Source organism: Camponotus vicinus, unplaced genomic scaffold, assembly GCF_025532165.1.
Source record: "Camponotus vicinus isolate PSW18456_S1 unplaced genomic scaffold, iyCamVici1.0 SCAF_8, whole genome shotgun sequence".
Classification (NCBI taxonomy): Eukaryota; Metazoa; Arthropoda; class Insecta; order Hymenoptera; family Formicidae; genus Camponotus; species Camponotus vicinus.
Genome location: NW_028141980.1, coordinates 16,934,634 through 16,947,038, shown reverse-complemented (window position 1 = coordinate 16,947,038; position 12,405 = coordinate 16,934,634). Strand labels below are relative to the sequence as shown.

Genomic DNA, 12,405 nt, shown 5'->3' with positions numbered 1-12,405 from the left:
TTTGCTTTTTTGAAACACATCCTACATAATGCATATATTTCATAATATCAAATAGATATCCATTATTGGAAAATAAATAATTTGTGATATTTTAACACTTAGGAAACAAAACTGAACAGCGCAACATTTAGAAAACAAAATGCTGTTATTAAGATATATTATTTAATTTATGCGAAATTTAGATTAAAGCCACATATTTTTTACCCTTACAAACATAAAAAGTATTTTATGGATTTTATGATCTGTTATATGATGTATCTTCATTTGATTGTTGCGTAGAATACATAACGGTAAAATAAGACATCGATGCTTTTGTTAACTGTAATAATGATGGACATATATCTCTTATATAGCACTGTAAAACTTTTAAATATCATAGCTTATGATAATTTTTACCATGGCGAAGCACTCTATTGATAATACAAACAGTCCGGCGATATTTATGTCGAAAGTTTTACTGCCTCTCTGCAAAATAAAGAGTATCATCTTCTGTACATGCGATGGTGCTTTGTACCATCGAATATTGTATCTGGAAAATGATATGATAAATAATGATAAACTATTAATGAAGAAGATGTGTGTGTATATATGATAATATATTTGCAATTAAACAACATATAAAATTGTTTCTTACGCAGTCGAGTATATAAGATTACTGTAATTTGTAATTTCTTGCCCGGTATAATTAGCAAGAAACAGAACTAATAGTATAATAATTACAATTAATAAATGTAATAGAAAGGCTTCCTTATTTCCAAGCGATGCGTTATAAAAAATCTAAATTCGTGATTGTGATTAACATATTTTATATGTGTAACAATTACAATGATAATTCTGCCATAAATAAATTATAAACAAAAAATACATTAAAACTACCTTTATATATTCAAACCATCTTTATATTTTCCTTTTTTCTAAAATTTTGTGATTTCAGAATTATATAATTATCATATAGATTTATAATTTATAATTATAATTTATATGACTTCATATTTCTTATATTTATTAAATAATATATCATGTTTCGATTATACTTTTCTTATTTATGAATTTTTAAAATTTATTTATTATCAGATTTTACATATGTATATATATATATATGTTATATATTTAACTTAGGATTATATATATATATATATATATATATATATATATATTAATAATATGAAAAGAAAAGTACTTACTGCGAAAATATTCAAGCTCAAAGAAATCACACTAAGCATTATTAACACAAAAAACGAGCCTTCAAAACTAGATAACAATACATCGGTAAACCTTTAAGAAAATAAAACTTTATTAAAGTACTATATAATTGCTATTTTATATATATACCAACTTCATAGCCTTGCGGTGGATTTTGACTGCATAAAATATTTTTTTACGAATCATAGTCTGACCCTTCATATTAATGTTTTCGAGCATTTTTGGCGTTATTGCTTGCTCCATACGATAACTGTGATGATTTTGTTTGTTGTAAATATCCAATTCTCCCAAAATTTATAAATTAAAACAAGGAAATAAAAATATTGTTCGCACAGTCACACATTTTTCCGTGTCATTTATATAATTTTATTATTTACCTTGCAATTCTAAATATTCCACAGATATGTATGAACCAGCTTAAAATTATCGTTCCTATCGCTGTAACCGTAGTCGATCCTATACAAATAACTACGTTCGCATGGAGTAAAATGAAATAGAAATATTTTTTTTTATCGATAAAATATTCAGTAGTAATTTGTATTGCATTAATCTGTAGTTGAGATTCATTTGTGTACAAAACAGTACCAAGAATTCGTGGCCAAATGGGCATTAAAGTAACAATAAATACAATACATGTGGCGAACGCTAAGAACATATAAAAAAAAGTAATTATAAAAGTTGCTTTTTTTCTACGTTCGAAAATATATATTATAATGTATGAATAATTTAAAAAAATTTTGTTCTTCAGTCATTCTTCAATTTTCTTTTTGACTGTAAAATTTCATATATTTTCAATATGATATTAAAACAATTATAAGGGTAAACATATTATACAAACATATTGTAGAAATGTACATATACATATATATGTTTTTTACCGCGCAAGTTTTTTATTTGGGGAAGAAGCGATAGATATATATTTATAAGCTAAAAATGGGGGATATTACGTCCAGACCGAAAAGGGATGGGTCGAAGAAAGGGCAAAACATACAGACTCGAAGTCACGCGATAAACGGAGGGCGATTCAGGTCGAACTAAACGTAAGACCGGAAAACAAGTAAACGGCTGATTCAGTCTGTTACTATGTTGTTTTAACTCGGACGTTAATTTGAGGTTCCTTTTTGGTGAGAGAATCTAATCTCTTTTATATGGGACCTAGTGCGACCTTTTATGATTAGGAATGAAAGCGAGAGAGTAATGAATACAGATTATATAAAAGAAAATCTTAGATTTATTCATGAAATTTGATTTTTAAATTAAAAGACTAAAATAATAGTATAAACAAAATTAAATTGGACATAATAACGAACGATACTGTGTGTATTTGTGTATTTTATCTCGAGTGTTACATAAATGCGGAGATCATTCGCGTGTGTGTGTGTAAGTTATTTAAAAAAACAAAATTCAATTTTTTGTACTACAAGAATAGATCGCTGCTATTGCATTAAGAATGATAGGATCCTTATAACATTTATTCGCAAATGTATGGCCGCATCATTAAAATTGAGAATGGACAGCTGAAGATCGAAGACAAAATGACTGACGAACTGAATTGAACTGATTTGATTGACTGAACTGACTGATCTTACGTCTTCTTTACGAGCTTTCCTTCTTTAACCTATTTGGATAACTTTTCTAGAATGTATTTTGTACTTTGATTACATTTTAGATTTTTTATTCTTTATTAGCAAAATGTGTTATTTATTCAGTCCGTTTGTTATTAAATTTCCCGGATTAAATTCGTTACCAATTTCTTACTAGGATTTTTATTTAGGCATTTGTTAATTAGATTTGTCGTTTCTTTATATTTTAGATATTTGTGGATTTCTCTATATTTTAAATATTTGTTGGTTAAATTTGTCATCGATTTCTTAGTAACATTTATTTAGGCATTTTATTAGGTTTGTCATCAATTTCTTCCTTGATAAATTTCGAAATTTGTTAAAGTGATTTTCTCATGATTATCCATAGATCAGACGATGAATATTGACTGATTATCGAGCGCGGGAGACTCTATTTGATCAATGATGTTTTTTATCTTTGTTGCCGCATTTTTCCGAAAAGAAAAGAATCATGGAATCGGCTGGACGTAACAATAGTTAATCATACTAATTTAGATATTTAATTTTTATTACGATCTGCTACATTTCATAACATATACTAATTGGCAAGGAATGCTATCTTACATGTAAATATAGCTGTATAACGTTTCGCATTATTTCCATACTTTAGAATGATATTAATTTCGTTTCCATCTTTTAGATCATTACAGATATACTGTAGTCGTTCCAATAAATTTCTCACCTACCGTAACAACAATATTTAATGCTGTTTTGGAAAAGATGAAAAATATTGTGTCATATATAAATATTTAAAAAATTCTTAGGAATTATTATTAAAATTATTCACTTGTACACAAGTCGATAAACGGTTAACTTACATTATGAGTGTTAATCCAAAACATGTTGTAGAAAATCACGTAAAAACTAAAGAATATTGTGGTAGAGAAAATTTTAATGATAAAGCTAAGAGTACATTTTGTGGTTATCAGCGCTGTAAACTACAATCAATTTGTTGAAAATATTGCATAAGATAATCATGTTTCTTTACTCAAATTTTTGGTCAAATTAAAACAATAATCTGCTTTATAATATGTACAATAATATTCTGTTATATAATAATATATAACAAAATAACCATTAACACAAAAAAGTTGTAGACATATTGCAGAATAAATTCATTGAAACATTGCAATATTGCAAATCAGTTACAAAACACTACTGAATTGTAAGATAGTGGCAACGTTAAGACATCTGTTTTTTTTTTTGTAATATTGTACTGAAATATCATAGCAACATTGCAATATAATATATTTGAATAAATGTAATTATTTTTATATATAATTGCATTTATTCAATTATATATTAGATATAAAATATTTCTGAGAGATGAATATCTTGGAAGTAAAAAAACATATATGAAATAATAAAGCTTGAATAAAAATTTGAATCTTTTTGCGAACTTTGTAATTAATTTTTTTGTAAGTAATTTTTTAAATGCTAACTTACGTAATAATGATTTTTACATTTAGTTCTCAGCCTTACGTATTTCTTTTGATTGCTTATCATATGAATCTTATCAAATTTTTAAAATAAAAAAATATATTTTTAAAGGTCCATTAATATCAATTCTTATATGCATGAGTTGTATAGAAAATACATTATAAAATATGTGTAACGTTGATATATATATACGTATATATATATATATTTTCTTTCCTTTAATACAAAAAAATAACAATGCTTATTTTTATTAGAATTATATTAACTCAACGAATATTATCTTTGTCATTAATTCATTTAACTTTAACTGTAAAGAATTTAAAAATCATCGTATATACAAAAATATAAAAAATTATTATATTATGTTATTTTTGTAGATAAATTAAAGAGTTATGGTTTTGCCATATTTCTAAAATATTAATATGTTACATTGTAGTATCTAACAGGCATTTTATTTTAATTTACATTTCTACAATGTTTCCACAATGTTGCATTGCAATTTGCAATATTGCAACATTGTAGCAATATAGCTGCAATATTTTATGTTGTATGGGAATAAAACTTTAATAATTATATTCTATTATTAATATTTAAATATAATTTGATCATATTTAAAAATTCCAAAAGTGTGAGCGTTTACTATAAATAATAATGTAAATAAATAATAATATTTTTCATAATAATCTAAGATAAAAATATACACGTACCTGAAATATAACAAAGCTTGTCAGAATACCAAAATTCAAGATTACCTGAAGCTGAACAAATTTTGATTTTTGATAGGGCCATAAACCGATTGCGAGTAGAAGGATACGATTCAAGTGAAAATGTTGTGTTTCGATGCAGATCATACTGTGCAAACATAGAAATGTTGATCTGCGAGAAAGTTAATAAAGCTTTCCCTCTTTTTTCACTCCCAAATTAGATATTCTTGAATTTATCGCATTTTTTAGAGAGAATAATTGTAAATTGTATTATAAATTATCTAATTCAGGATAAATACAAGATTGCACAATATGTTATAGAAACATTTTTAATTTAACAATTTTGTGAGATAAGACTATTAAGTGATCAACTTCACATGAATGAGAAATGAAATTTAATATATGAGTGTTTTACACGAAGAAACATTCATCAGATACCTTTTCGATCGAAGTCGGCGCAAGCGCATTCGCTCCTTTGTCAAATAACGCAGTTCCACATGCCTCATTCTTGTGCGTGCGCTCGTGGAAGAAGGTCGTCCTTCTAGAGGAATACAATTGAACTGCTTTATGTATGTGTTGGCGAAGCTATAAAATTATCGCCGGCAAAAATGTAAGTATGTACTGTGATTCAGTTTTCTACATTTGTAACAAATGAGACTCAATAATCGTTGCTCTTAATTAAAACGAGCATATTATTTTATATTTTTATATTTTTATGCATTATCCTTCATGCTATATCACTCATTAACTGTTGATGAAGTAATAATTCATATTATCATATTTGTTCATAAATGTACATATGAATTCTGCATGTATTTGCAAAATTGACTTTAGAATATTAGGTGTCATATATTTTATTTTTTTTTTTCAAGTCATAAACGACTTAATGTATATGTATCTTTCAATAAAAAATTATATATCTATTATCGTAAATAAATAATTATGAATTTAATTTTTTATTTATTTAAGTCAGGGAACAATCAAGAAACCAAATCTTTTTTGGGATGTATTATTTAATTTATGCGAAATTTACTGAAATCACATATTTTACTCTTTCTAACTAAAATATATTATGATATTGCTGATTTCTATGAGATAATAATATATCTTCGCATCATTGTTGCATAGTATATATGTAAAATTAATTTTAAACTATTATATAACATCATTTATTTTTTAAAAATTTTTTTAAGACATGTCGCTTATATAATGCTTACATTTAATAATACAAAATAAGTATTAATTAGAAAAAGAACATAATTATTGACAAATATGTTTTTTAATCATATCTAATCAGTGGGATTTTTAGAAAACAAAATATGATCGTGATATAATTTATACTAAATTCATAGAGTCATATTTTTTATTCTTACAAATGTGGAAAATATTTTATGGCCCACCTTATGGTCGGTTACGATATATCTTCGTTTGATTGTTGCGTAGAATAAATAACAGTAAAATAAGACAGTGATGTTTTCGTTAACTGTAATAACGGAGGACAAACATCTTTTATTGCACTGTGAAAAACATGCTAACATTTAAATATCAAAGTTTATAGATGATTTTTACCGTAGCAAAACATTCTAATGACAATACAAATAGTCCAGCGATATTTAGATTGAAAGATTTACTGCCCCTTTGTAAAATAATGAATATTATCTTTTGTGTGCGTAATGGTGCTTTATACCATCGAATATTGTATCTAGGAAATAATACGTTAAATAATGATAAATTATCATAACGAAAAAATTATGTTCATATAATAATAATATGTACGCATTTGCGAACAACATTAAAAAGGTAATAAAATTGTTTCTTACGCAGTGGAGTATATATGATTACTGTAATTTGTAACTTCTTGTCCGGCATAATTAGCTATAAATATGTATATAAATATGAGAAATACAATTAACAGATGTAATAGAGCTGCTTCCTTATTCCCAAACGATACATTACGAAAGATCTAAAATCATAATTATGATTAATATATTTCATATGTGCGATAAAAAATTATTTATTATAGACAATTTATAAAAAAATTGTAGACAAGGAGTACAATAAAATTATCTTTATATTGAGGTTTCTTTGTTTTCTGAAATATTATGTTTTCTATTAAAATACTAGAATTATTATAATTTGCTACACAATATCAATTAATTTTTGTATTATTTTGTGATTATATTTATAATTTTTTGCTTTTATTTTTACCTTATTTATGAATTTTTAAATTTGATTATTATCAGATGTCATATATATTTTGCTTAGAAAAAACATTTTAAGAATACGAGAAAAACACTTACTGCAAAAATATTCAAGCTCAACGAAATCACACTAAATGTTATTATCAATAACAACGAACCCTCAAAATTAGATATCATGGTATCTGTGAACCTTTAAAAAAATAAAATATTATTATAAGTGTTACTATAATTGTTATTTGCTGCATACCAACTTCATAGCCTTGCGATGCATTTCGACGGCATAATATATTTTTTTATAAATCATAGTTTGATTCTTTGTTAAGTTAATATTTTCGAGCATTTTGGTCGACATTGCTTGCTCCATACGATAACTGTGATTAATTAATTTACTGTAAATATGTATTTTCCCAAAATTGTACTGACAAATTAAAACGAGCAAATATTTCATGTCCTTTTCTAAATTTATTTATATCTATTATTTATTTACCTTGCAATTTTAAACATTCCACATGCGTATATGAAGCACCCTAAAATCATCGTTCCCGTCGCTATAATCGTTGTCCCTCCTATACACATCGTTACGTTTGCATGCAGTAGAATTAAATAGGAATATTTTTTTTTATCTATAAAATATTCAGTTACGATATATACTGTATGACTTTGTAGGCGAGACTCATTTACGTTTAAAACAGTATCAAAAATCTGTGGCCAAATTGGCAATAATGTAGCAAAAAATGTACTGCATATGGAGATCACTGAAACATTTAAAATGATTATAAAATGCTCATTTTTATATTTTGAAATTATGTTAATCATGCGCGTGCGCGCAAAATTTAAATTTTGTTTTTCTTCAATCATCTTCTTACTTTAATATTTCTACAAAGAGAATTTAATGTGATATTTCAATATAATAATAACAAATATACATGTTTTACATATGTAGAGAAATGTACGCATGAATATATAAACATACTTTTAACCACGTAAATTTTATAATTTTTATTTTCTAATGGAAAATTGATAATTATATATATTATACGTGTATATATATATATATATATATATATATATATATATATATATATATATATATATAAGTTAAAAGTTAAAATGTAATTAGATCCATTTAAATATTTTATTTTAATTTACAATATTTTACTTTAATTACAACTTTAATTACAATTAGAATCTGCGCCATTTCATGACGTATAATAGTTGTCAAGGAATACTATCTTACATGTAATTATAGCTGTACAACGTTTCGCGTTATTTCCATACTTTAGAATGATATCAATTTCGTTTTCGTCTTTTAAATCATTACAGATATACTGTAGTTGTTCCAATAAATTTTTTACCTACCGTAACAACAATATTTAATGCTGTTTCGGAAAAGATGGAAAATATTGTCATATATAAATATTTAATTCTTAGGAATTATTATTAAAATTATTCATTTGTACAAGTCAATAAATAGTTAACTTACATGATGAATGTTAATCCAGAACATGTTGTATATAATTACATAGAAATTAAAGACTATTGCAGTAGAGAGAACTTTAATAATTAAGTCAACAGTACATTTTGTAGTTATAAATGCTGTGAGCTTTAATCAAATAATTTATCGAAAATATTCCATTAGGATATATTATTCTATATTTCATTAAAGTTAAAATAATAATTTATTTTATAATAACATATGAAAAAAACATATTTGACTGATAGAAAATATATGATGATAAAAATAAAATGATGATTCTAAAGATTCCAAAGTGTTGTAGAAGGAGCTTTTATAGAAACTTATTTTTATCTGTTTTATGTCCACAAAAGATAACTCACTTTTATTGAAACATTCTATATAATAATGGAATATTAATAACAATCTGCAGCAGTTGCAATATAATTTATTATCAGTGATTAAGGATAATTTAATCAAATTTAAAAATTGCAAACAAATGAGCATTTGCTATAATTAATAATGCATGTAATATATATTTTGTAATAATATATGAATAAAAATATAGACATACCTGGAATATAACAAAGCTTAATAGAATACCAAAAAATAAGATTTCCTGAAGCCAAATTAATTTTGATTTCTGATAGGGCCATAAGCCGATTGCGAGTAGCAGGATCCGATTGAGGCTAAAATGTTGACTTATGATGCAGATCATATTGTGCGAGTATAGGAACGTGTTCAAATGCGGAAGAATTGATCAGCATTCACTTATCCCTTCTTCTTCTTTCTTTAATTATACATTCTTTTATATCTCTTTTAGAGTAAATTCTATAATTCAAAATAAATACGAAATAACACAAAATATTATGAAATGAAACACTTGCAATTTAAAAATTTGGTGAGAAGGAACTGATCAATTTCACATGGAAGGAAATATAATAATTGAGCATTTTTCACCAAGAGTTATTCGGCAACAGGTATCTTTTCGATCGATGTTGGCGCAAGCGCAATCGCTCCTTCTTTGAGTAACGCAGTTTCACATGCCTCATTCTTGTGCGTACGCTCGTGGAAGAAGTTTGCCCTCTCAGAGAAACATAATCGATCCACCATGTGTATTGGCAAAGTTATGAAATTATCACCGGCAAAAATATAAGATACCGTAAACCTGGATTCAGAGCTTTCCACAATTGTAACAAGAGATTCTCGAGATTCTCTCTCTCTCTCTCTCTCTAATTGTTGTCTTAATTGAAACACATACATATATACTTTTTTTATATTATTCTATATTATATCTACATTTTTGTATATTAGATTGTAACATATCATTTCTTACTATTAAACTAAAAATTGATTTTACTATATAATATTTGTTCAAAAGTAGACGTTAATTCGGCATACATTTGTATAATTTATAATTTATAATTTTTAAATATTAAATATCATTCATTTTATACTTCTTCAACATACTGCACGAGATATATGTATATCTGTCGTAATAGAAAAATTAAATAGATATCCATCGAAAAATAAATAAATAATTTATTTGTGACTTTCATTATTTAAATAGTGCATTAATTAGAAAACAAAACGGTGTTATGGTATTATTCAATTTATTTATATATTATTACGAAATATATTAAAGTCACATTTCTTACTTTTACAAACGTTACACACGTGGAAAATATTTTATAGTCGATGTCAGATAATTTATCTTCGCTTTATTGCTGCGTAGTATGTAAAACGGTGAAATAAGACATTGATGCTTTTGTTAACTGTAATAATAAAATATATTCGTCTCTTATATTTGCATATAAAACATGTTAACATTTCAACATCACAGTTTATGACATGAAAAAATTTTTACCATGGCAAAACATTCTAATGAAATTACAAACACTCCGGCGATATTTATAGTGAAACTTTTATTGCCTCTTAATAAAATGAAGAGAATCATTTTCTGTGCATGTAATGGTGCTTTATACCATCGAACATTATATCTATAAAATAATAAAGATAATTTAATAATGATAAACTACTAATGAAGAAGTGATATAATAATATACATGCATTTTCGAACAACATATAAAATTTTTTCTTACGCAGTGGTGTACATTTGATTACAGTAATTGATAATTTCTTGCCCGGCATAATTAGCTACAAACATATATAGAACTATGACCAATACAAATATCAGGTGTAATAAGAACGCTTCCTTATTTCCATGCAATGCATTATGATATACCTAAAATCAGAATTGTGATTAATATATTTCCTATATATAATTATATGTTTTATTATACATAATTATAAAAAAATTATGAACGAGAAATATATAAAATTATTTTTATGTTGGGATTTCTTTGTTTTCTGAAATTTTATAATCTTCTAATTATTATATAACATTTAATATTAATAATATTAATTATTTATTTATATTATTCTTTAGGATTATGTGTTTCTTATATCTGGGAATTTTTAAATTTGATTTTTATCCAGATGTCATATATGTATATTCCGCTTAAAAATTTATTTTAAGAACATATGAACTAAAATTAAATTTAATTTCATATTGAGGGTTTTCTCGGTGGTACATGAATATTAAGATGCTTCCATGTATTTGAAAAAATTGCGAAAATTTAAAAAAAATGCACTTACCGCAAATATATTTACACTCAACGAAACCACACTTAATCCAATTAATAACAAGAATGAACCTTCAAAGTTAGATACGAATATGTCCACAAACCTTTAAGAAAAATAAAATATATTATTAATACTACATATAATCGTTATTTCATGCATACTAACTTTATAGCATTGCGATGGATTTCGACGGCATAAAATATTTTTTTACAAATTATAATCGTAGTCTTTAAGTTAATATTTTCAAGCATTTTAGTCGACATTGCTTGTTCCATACGGTAACTGTAAATAATTTATTTGTAGATATAGTTCTCTCAAAATTATATTGACAAGTTAAAACCAAATAAATAAATATTCTATTCGAGCCCATACATTTCGTGTCCTTTTCGAAATTTATATTTTCGTTTTTCTAGATTCATATATTCATATATTTATTTACCTTGCAATTTTAAATATTCCACAGACGTGTATCATGCATCCTAAGATCGTCGTTCCTGTTGCTGTGAACGTAATCGCGCCTATAAAATAAACTGCGTTCATATGCAGTAAAGATAAATAGTAACTTTTTCTCTTATCGATGAAGTATTCAGTTACGATTTGTATTGTCTGACTCTGTAGTCGAGACTCGTTTACATGCAAAACAGAACCAAATATTTGTGGCCAAATAGGCAGTAAAATAGAAATACATATAATGCATACAACATACCCTATGAACATTTCAAAGAAGTATTTATGTAAATTACTTTTTTCACATTCTAATTGATATTAATAATGTATATAATTGAAATTTCGTTGGTCTTCATTTTTCTGTGCTAATTTTTTATCGATTAAAATTGTTTGCATTTTCAATATTAATAATAGCAATCAATAATGATAATAACAAGATAAAACATATTTTATATATATGTACAATGTCAAAATATATTTACTATAATATGTGTTTAAACATGCTCCTCATTAGACAATATTTTTGATAAAATATTATCTTATTGAAAAAGTGATTAAAAAAAAAATATATATATATATATACACATATATAATTATTACATATATATATATATATATAATTATTACTTTTTATTAATTGAAATATTTAAACTCTCTCTCTCTTCCTCTCTCTCTCTCTCTCTCTCTCT

General features: G+C 25.2%; 4 protein-coding genes across 5 annotated transcripts in view; 1 reads left to right on the top strand and 3 right to left on the bottom strand.

Moving 5' to 3' along the window:
* Positions 1-216: 216 nt before the first annotated feature.
* Positions 217-5,116, bottom strand: LOC145976128 (uncharacterized). The gene is made up of 9 exons (XM_083107102.1): positions 4,973-5,116; positions 3,644-3,763; positions 3,390-3,507; positions 1,581-1,848; positions 1,337-1,453; positions 1,185-1,275; positions 635-777; positions 397-529; positions 217-319 (listed from the first exon to the last, which is right to left on the bottom strand). Exons 1-9 carry the CDS (start codon positions 5,114-5,116, stop codon positions 236-238), a joined length of 1,218 nt encoding a protein of 405 aa, XP_082963228.1. The 3' UTR covers positions 217-235.
* Positions 5,117-5,483: 367 nt separating this feature from the next.
* Slob (Slowpoke binding protein) overlaps positions 5,484-12,405 on the top strand; it is a 357,719-nt gene continuing 350,797 nt past the window's right edge. Inside the window, exon 1 of one of the 2 annotated variants that reach the window (XM_083107077.1) lies at positions 5,484-5,579. The gene's annotated coding sequence lies outside the window, so the exon portion shown is untranslated. The remainder of the gene's footprint in view (positions 5,580-12,405) is intronic. The other variant, XM_083107075.1, reaches the window with a different exon arrangement.
* On the bottom strand, positions 6,281-9,342 carry LOC145976115 (uncharacterized). The gene is made up of 9 exons (XM_083107090.1): positions 9,198-9,342; positions 8,654-8,773; positions 8,408-8,525; positions 7,658-7,925; positions 7,422-7,541; positions 7,270-7,360; positions 6,790-6,932; positions 6,539-6,671; positions 6,281-6,452 (listed from the first exon to the last, which is right to left on the bottom strand). The coding sequence occupies exons 1-9, from the start codon at positions 9,339-9,341 to the stop codon at positions 6,381-6,383; spliced, it is 1,209 nt and encodes a 402-aa protein (XP_082963216.1). The 5' UTR covers position 9,342; the 3' UTR covers positions 6,281-6,380.
* Positions 10,273-11,877, bottom strand: LOC145976145 (uncharacterized). Its single transcript, XM_083107120.1, has 6 exons — positions 11,709-11,877; positions 11,435-11,551; positions 11,282-11,372; positions 10,726-10,868; positions 10,491-10,623; positions 10,273-10,398 (listed from the first exon to the last, which is right to left on the bottom strand). The coding sequence occupies exons 1-6, from the start codon at positions 11,807-11,809 to the stop codon at positions 10,345-10,347; spliced, it is 639 nt and encodes a 212-aa protein (XP_082963246.1). The 5' UTR covers positions 11,810-11,877; the 3' UTR covers positions 10,273-10,344.

Excerpts from the sequence above, each read along its gene's own strand:
- LOC145976128 (XM_083107102.1), bottom strand. The coding sequence starts at position 5,116 with ATGATCTGCATCGAAACACAACATTTTCACTTGAATCGTATCCTTCTA. Across the intron at positions 778-1,184 it reads TGAGCTTGAATATTTTCGCA|ATTTTTTATAACGCATCGCT; the intron begins GTAAGTACTTTT and ends TCACGAATTTAG. Across the intron at positions 320-396 it reads CAATAGAGTGCTTCGCCATG|TTAACAAAAGCATCGATGTC; the intron begins GTAAAAATTATC and ends TCATTATTACAG.
- LOC145976115 (XM_083107090.1), bottom strand. The coding sequence starts at position 9,341 with ATGATCTGCATCATAAGTCAACATTTTAGCCTCAATCGGATCCTGCTA. Across the intron at positions 7,361-7,421 it reads ATGCATCGCAAGGCTATGAA|GTTCACAGATACCATGATAT; the intron begins GTTGGTATGCAG and ends ATTTTTTTAAAG. Across the intron at positions 6,933-7,269 it reads TGAGCTTGAATATTTTTGCA|ATCTTTCGTAATGTATCGTT; the intron begins GTAAGTGTTTTT and ends TTATGATTTTAG.
- LOC145976145 (XM_083107120.1), bottom strand. The coding sequence starts at position 11,809 with ATGAACGCAGTTTATTTTATAGGCGCGATTACGTTCACAGCAACAGGA. Across the intron at positions 11,373-11,434 it reads ATCCATCGCAATGCTATAAA|GTTTGTGGACATATTCGTAT; the intron begins GTTAGTATGCAT and ends TTTTTCTTAAAG. Across the intron at positions 10,624-10,725 it reads AATCAAATGTACACCACTGC|ATATAATGTTCGATGGTATA; the intron begins GTAAGAAAAAAT and ends ATTATTTTATAG.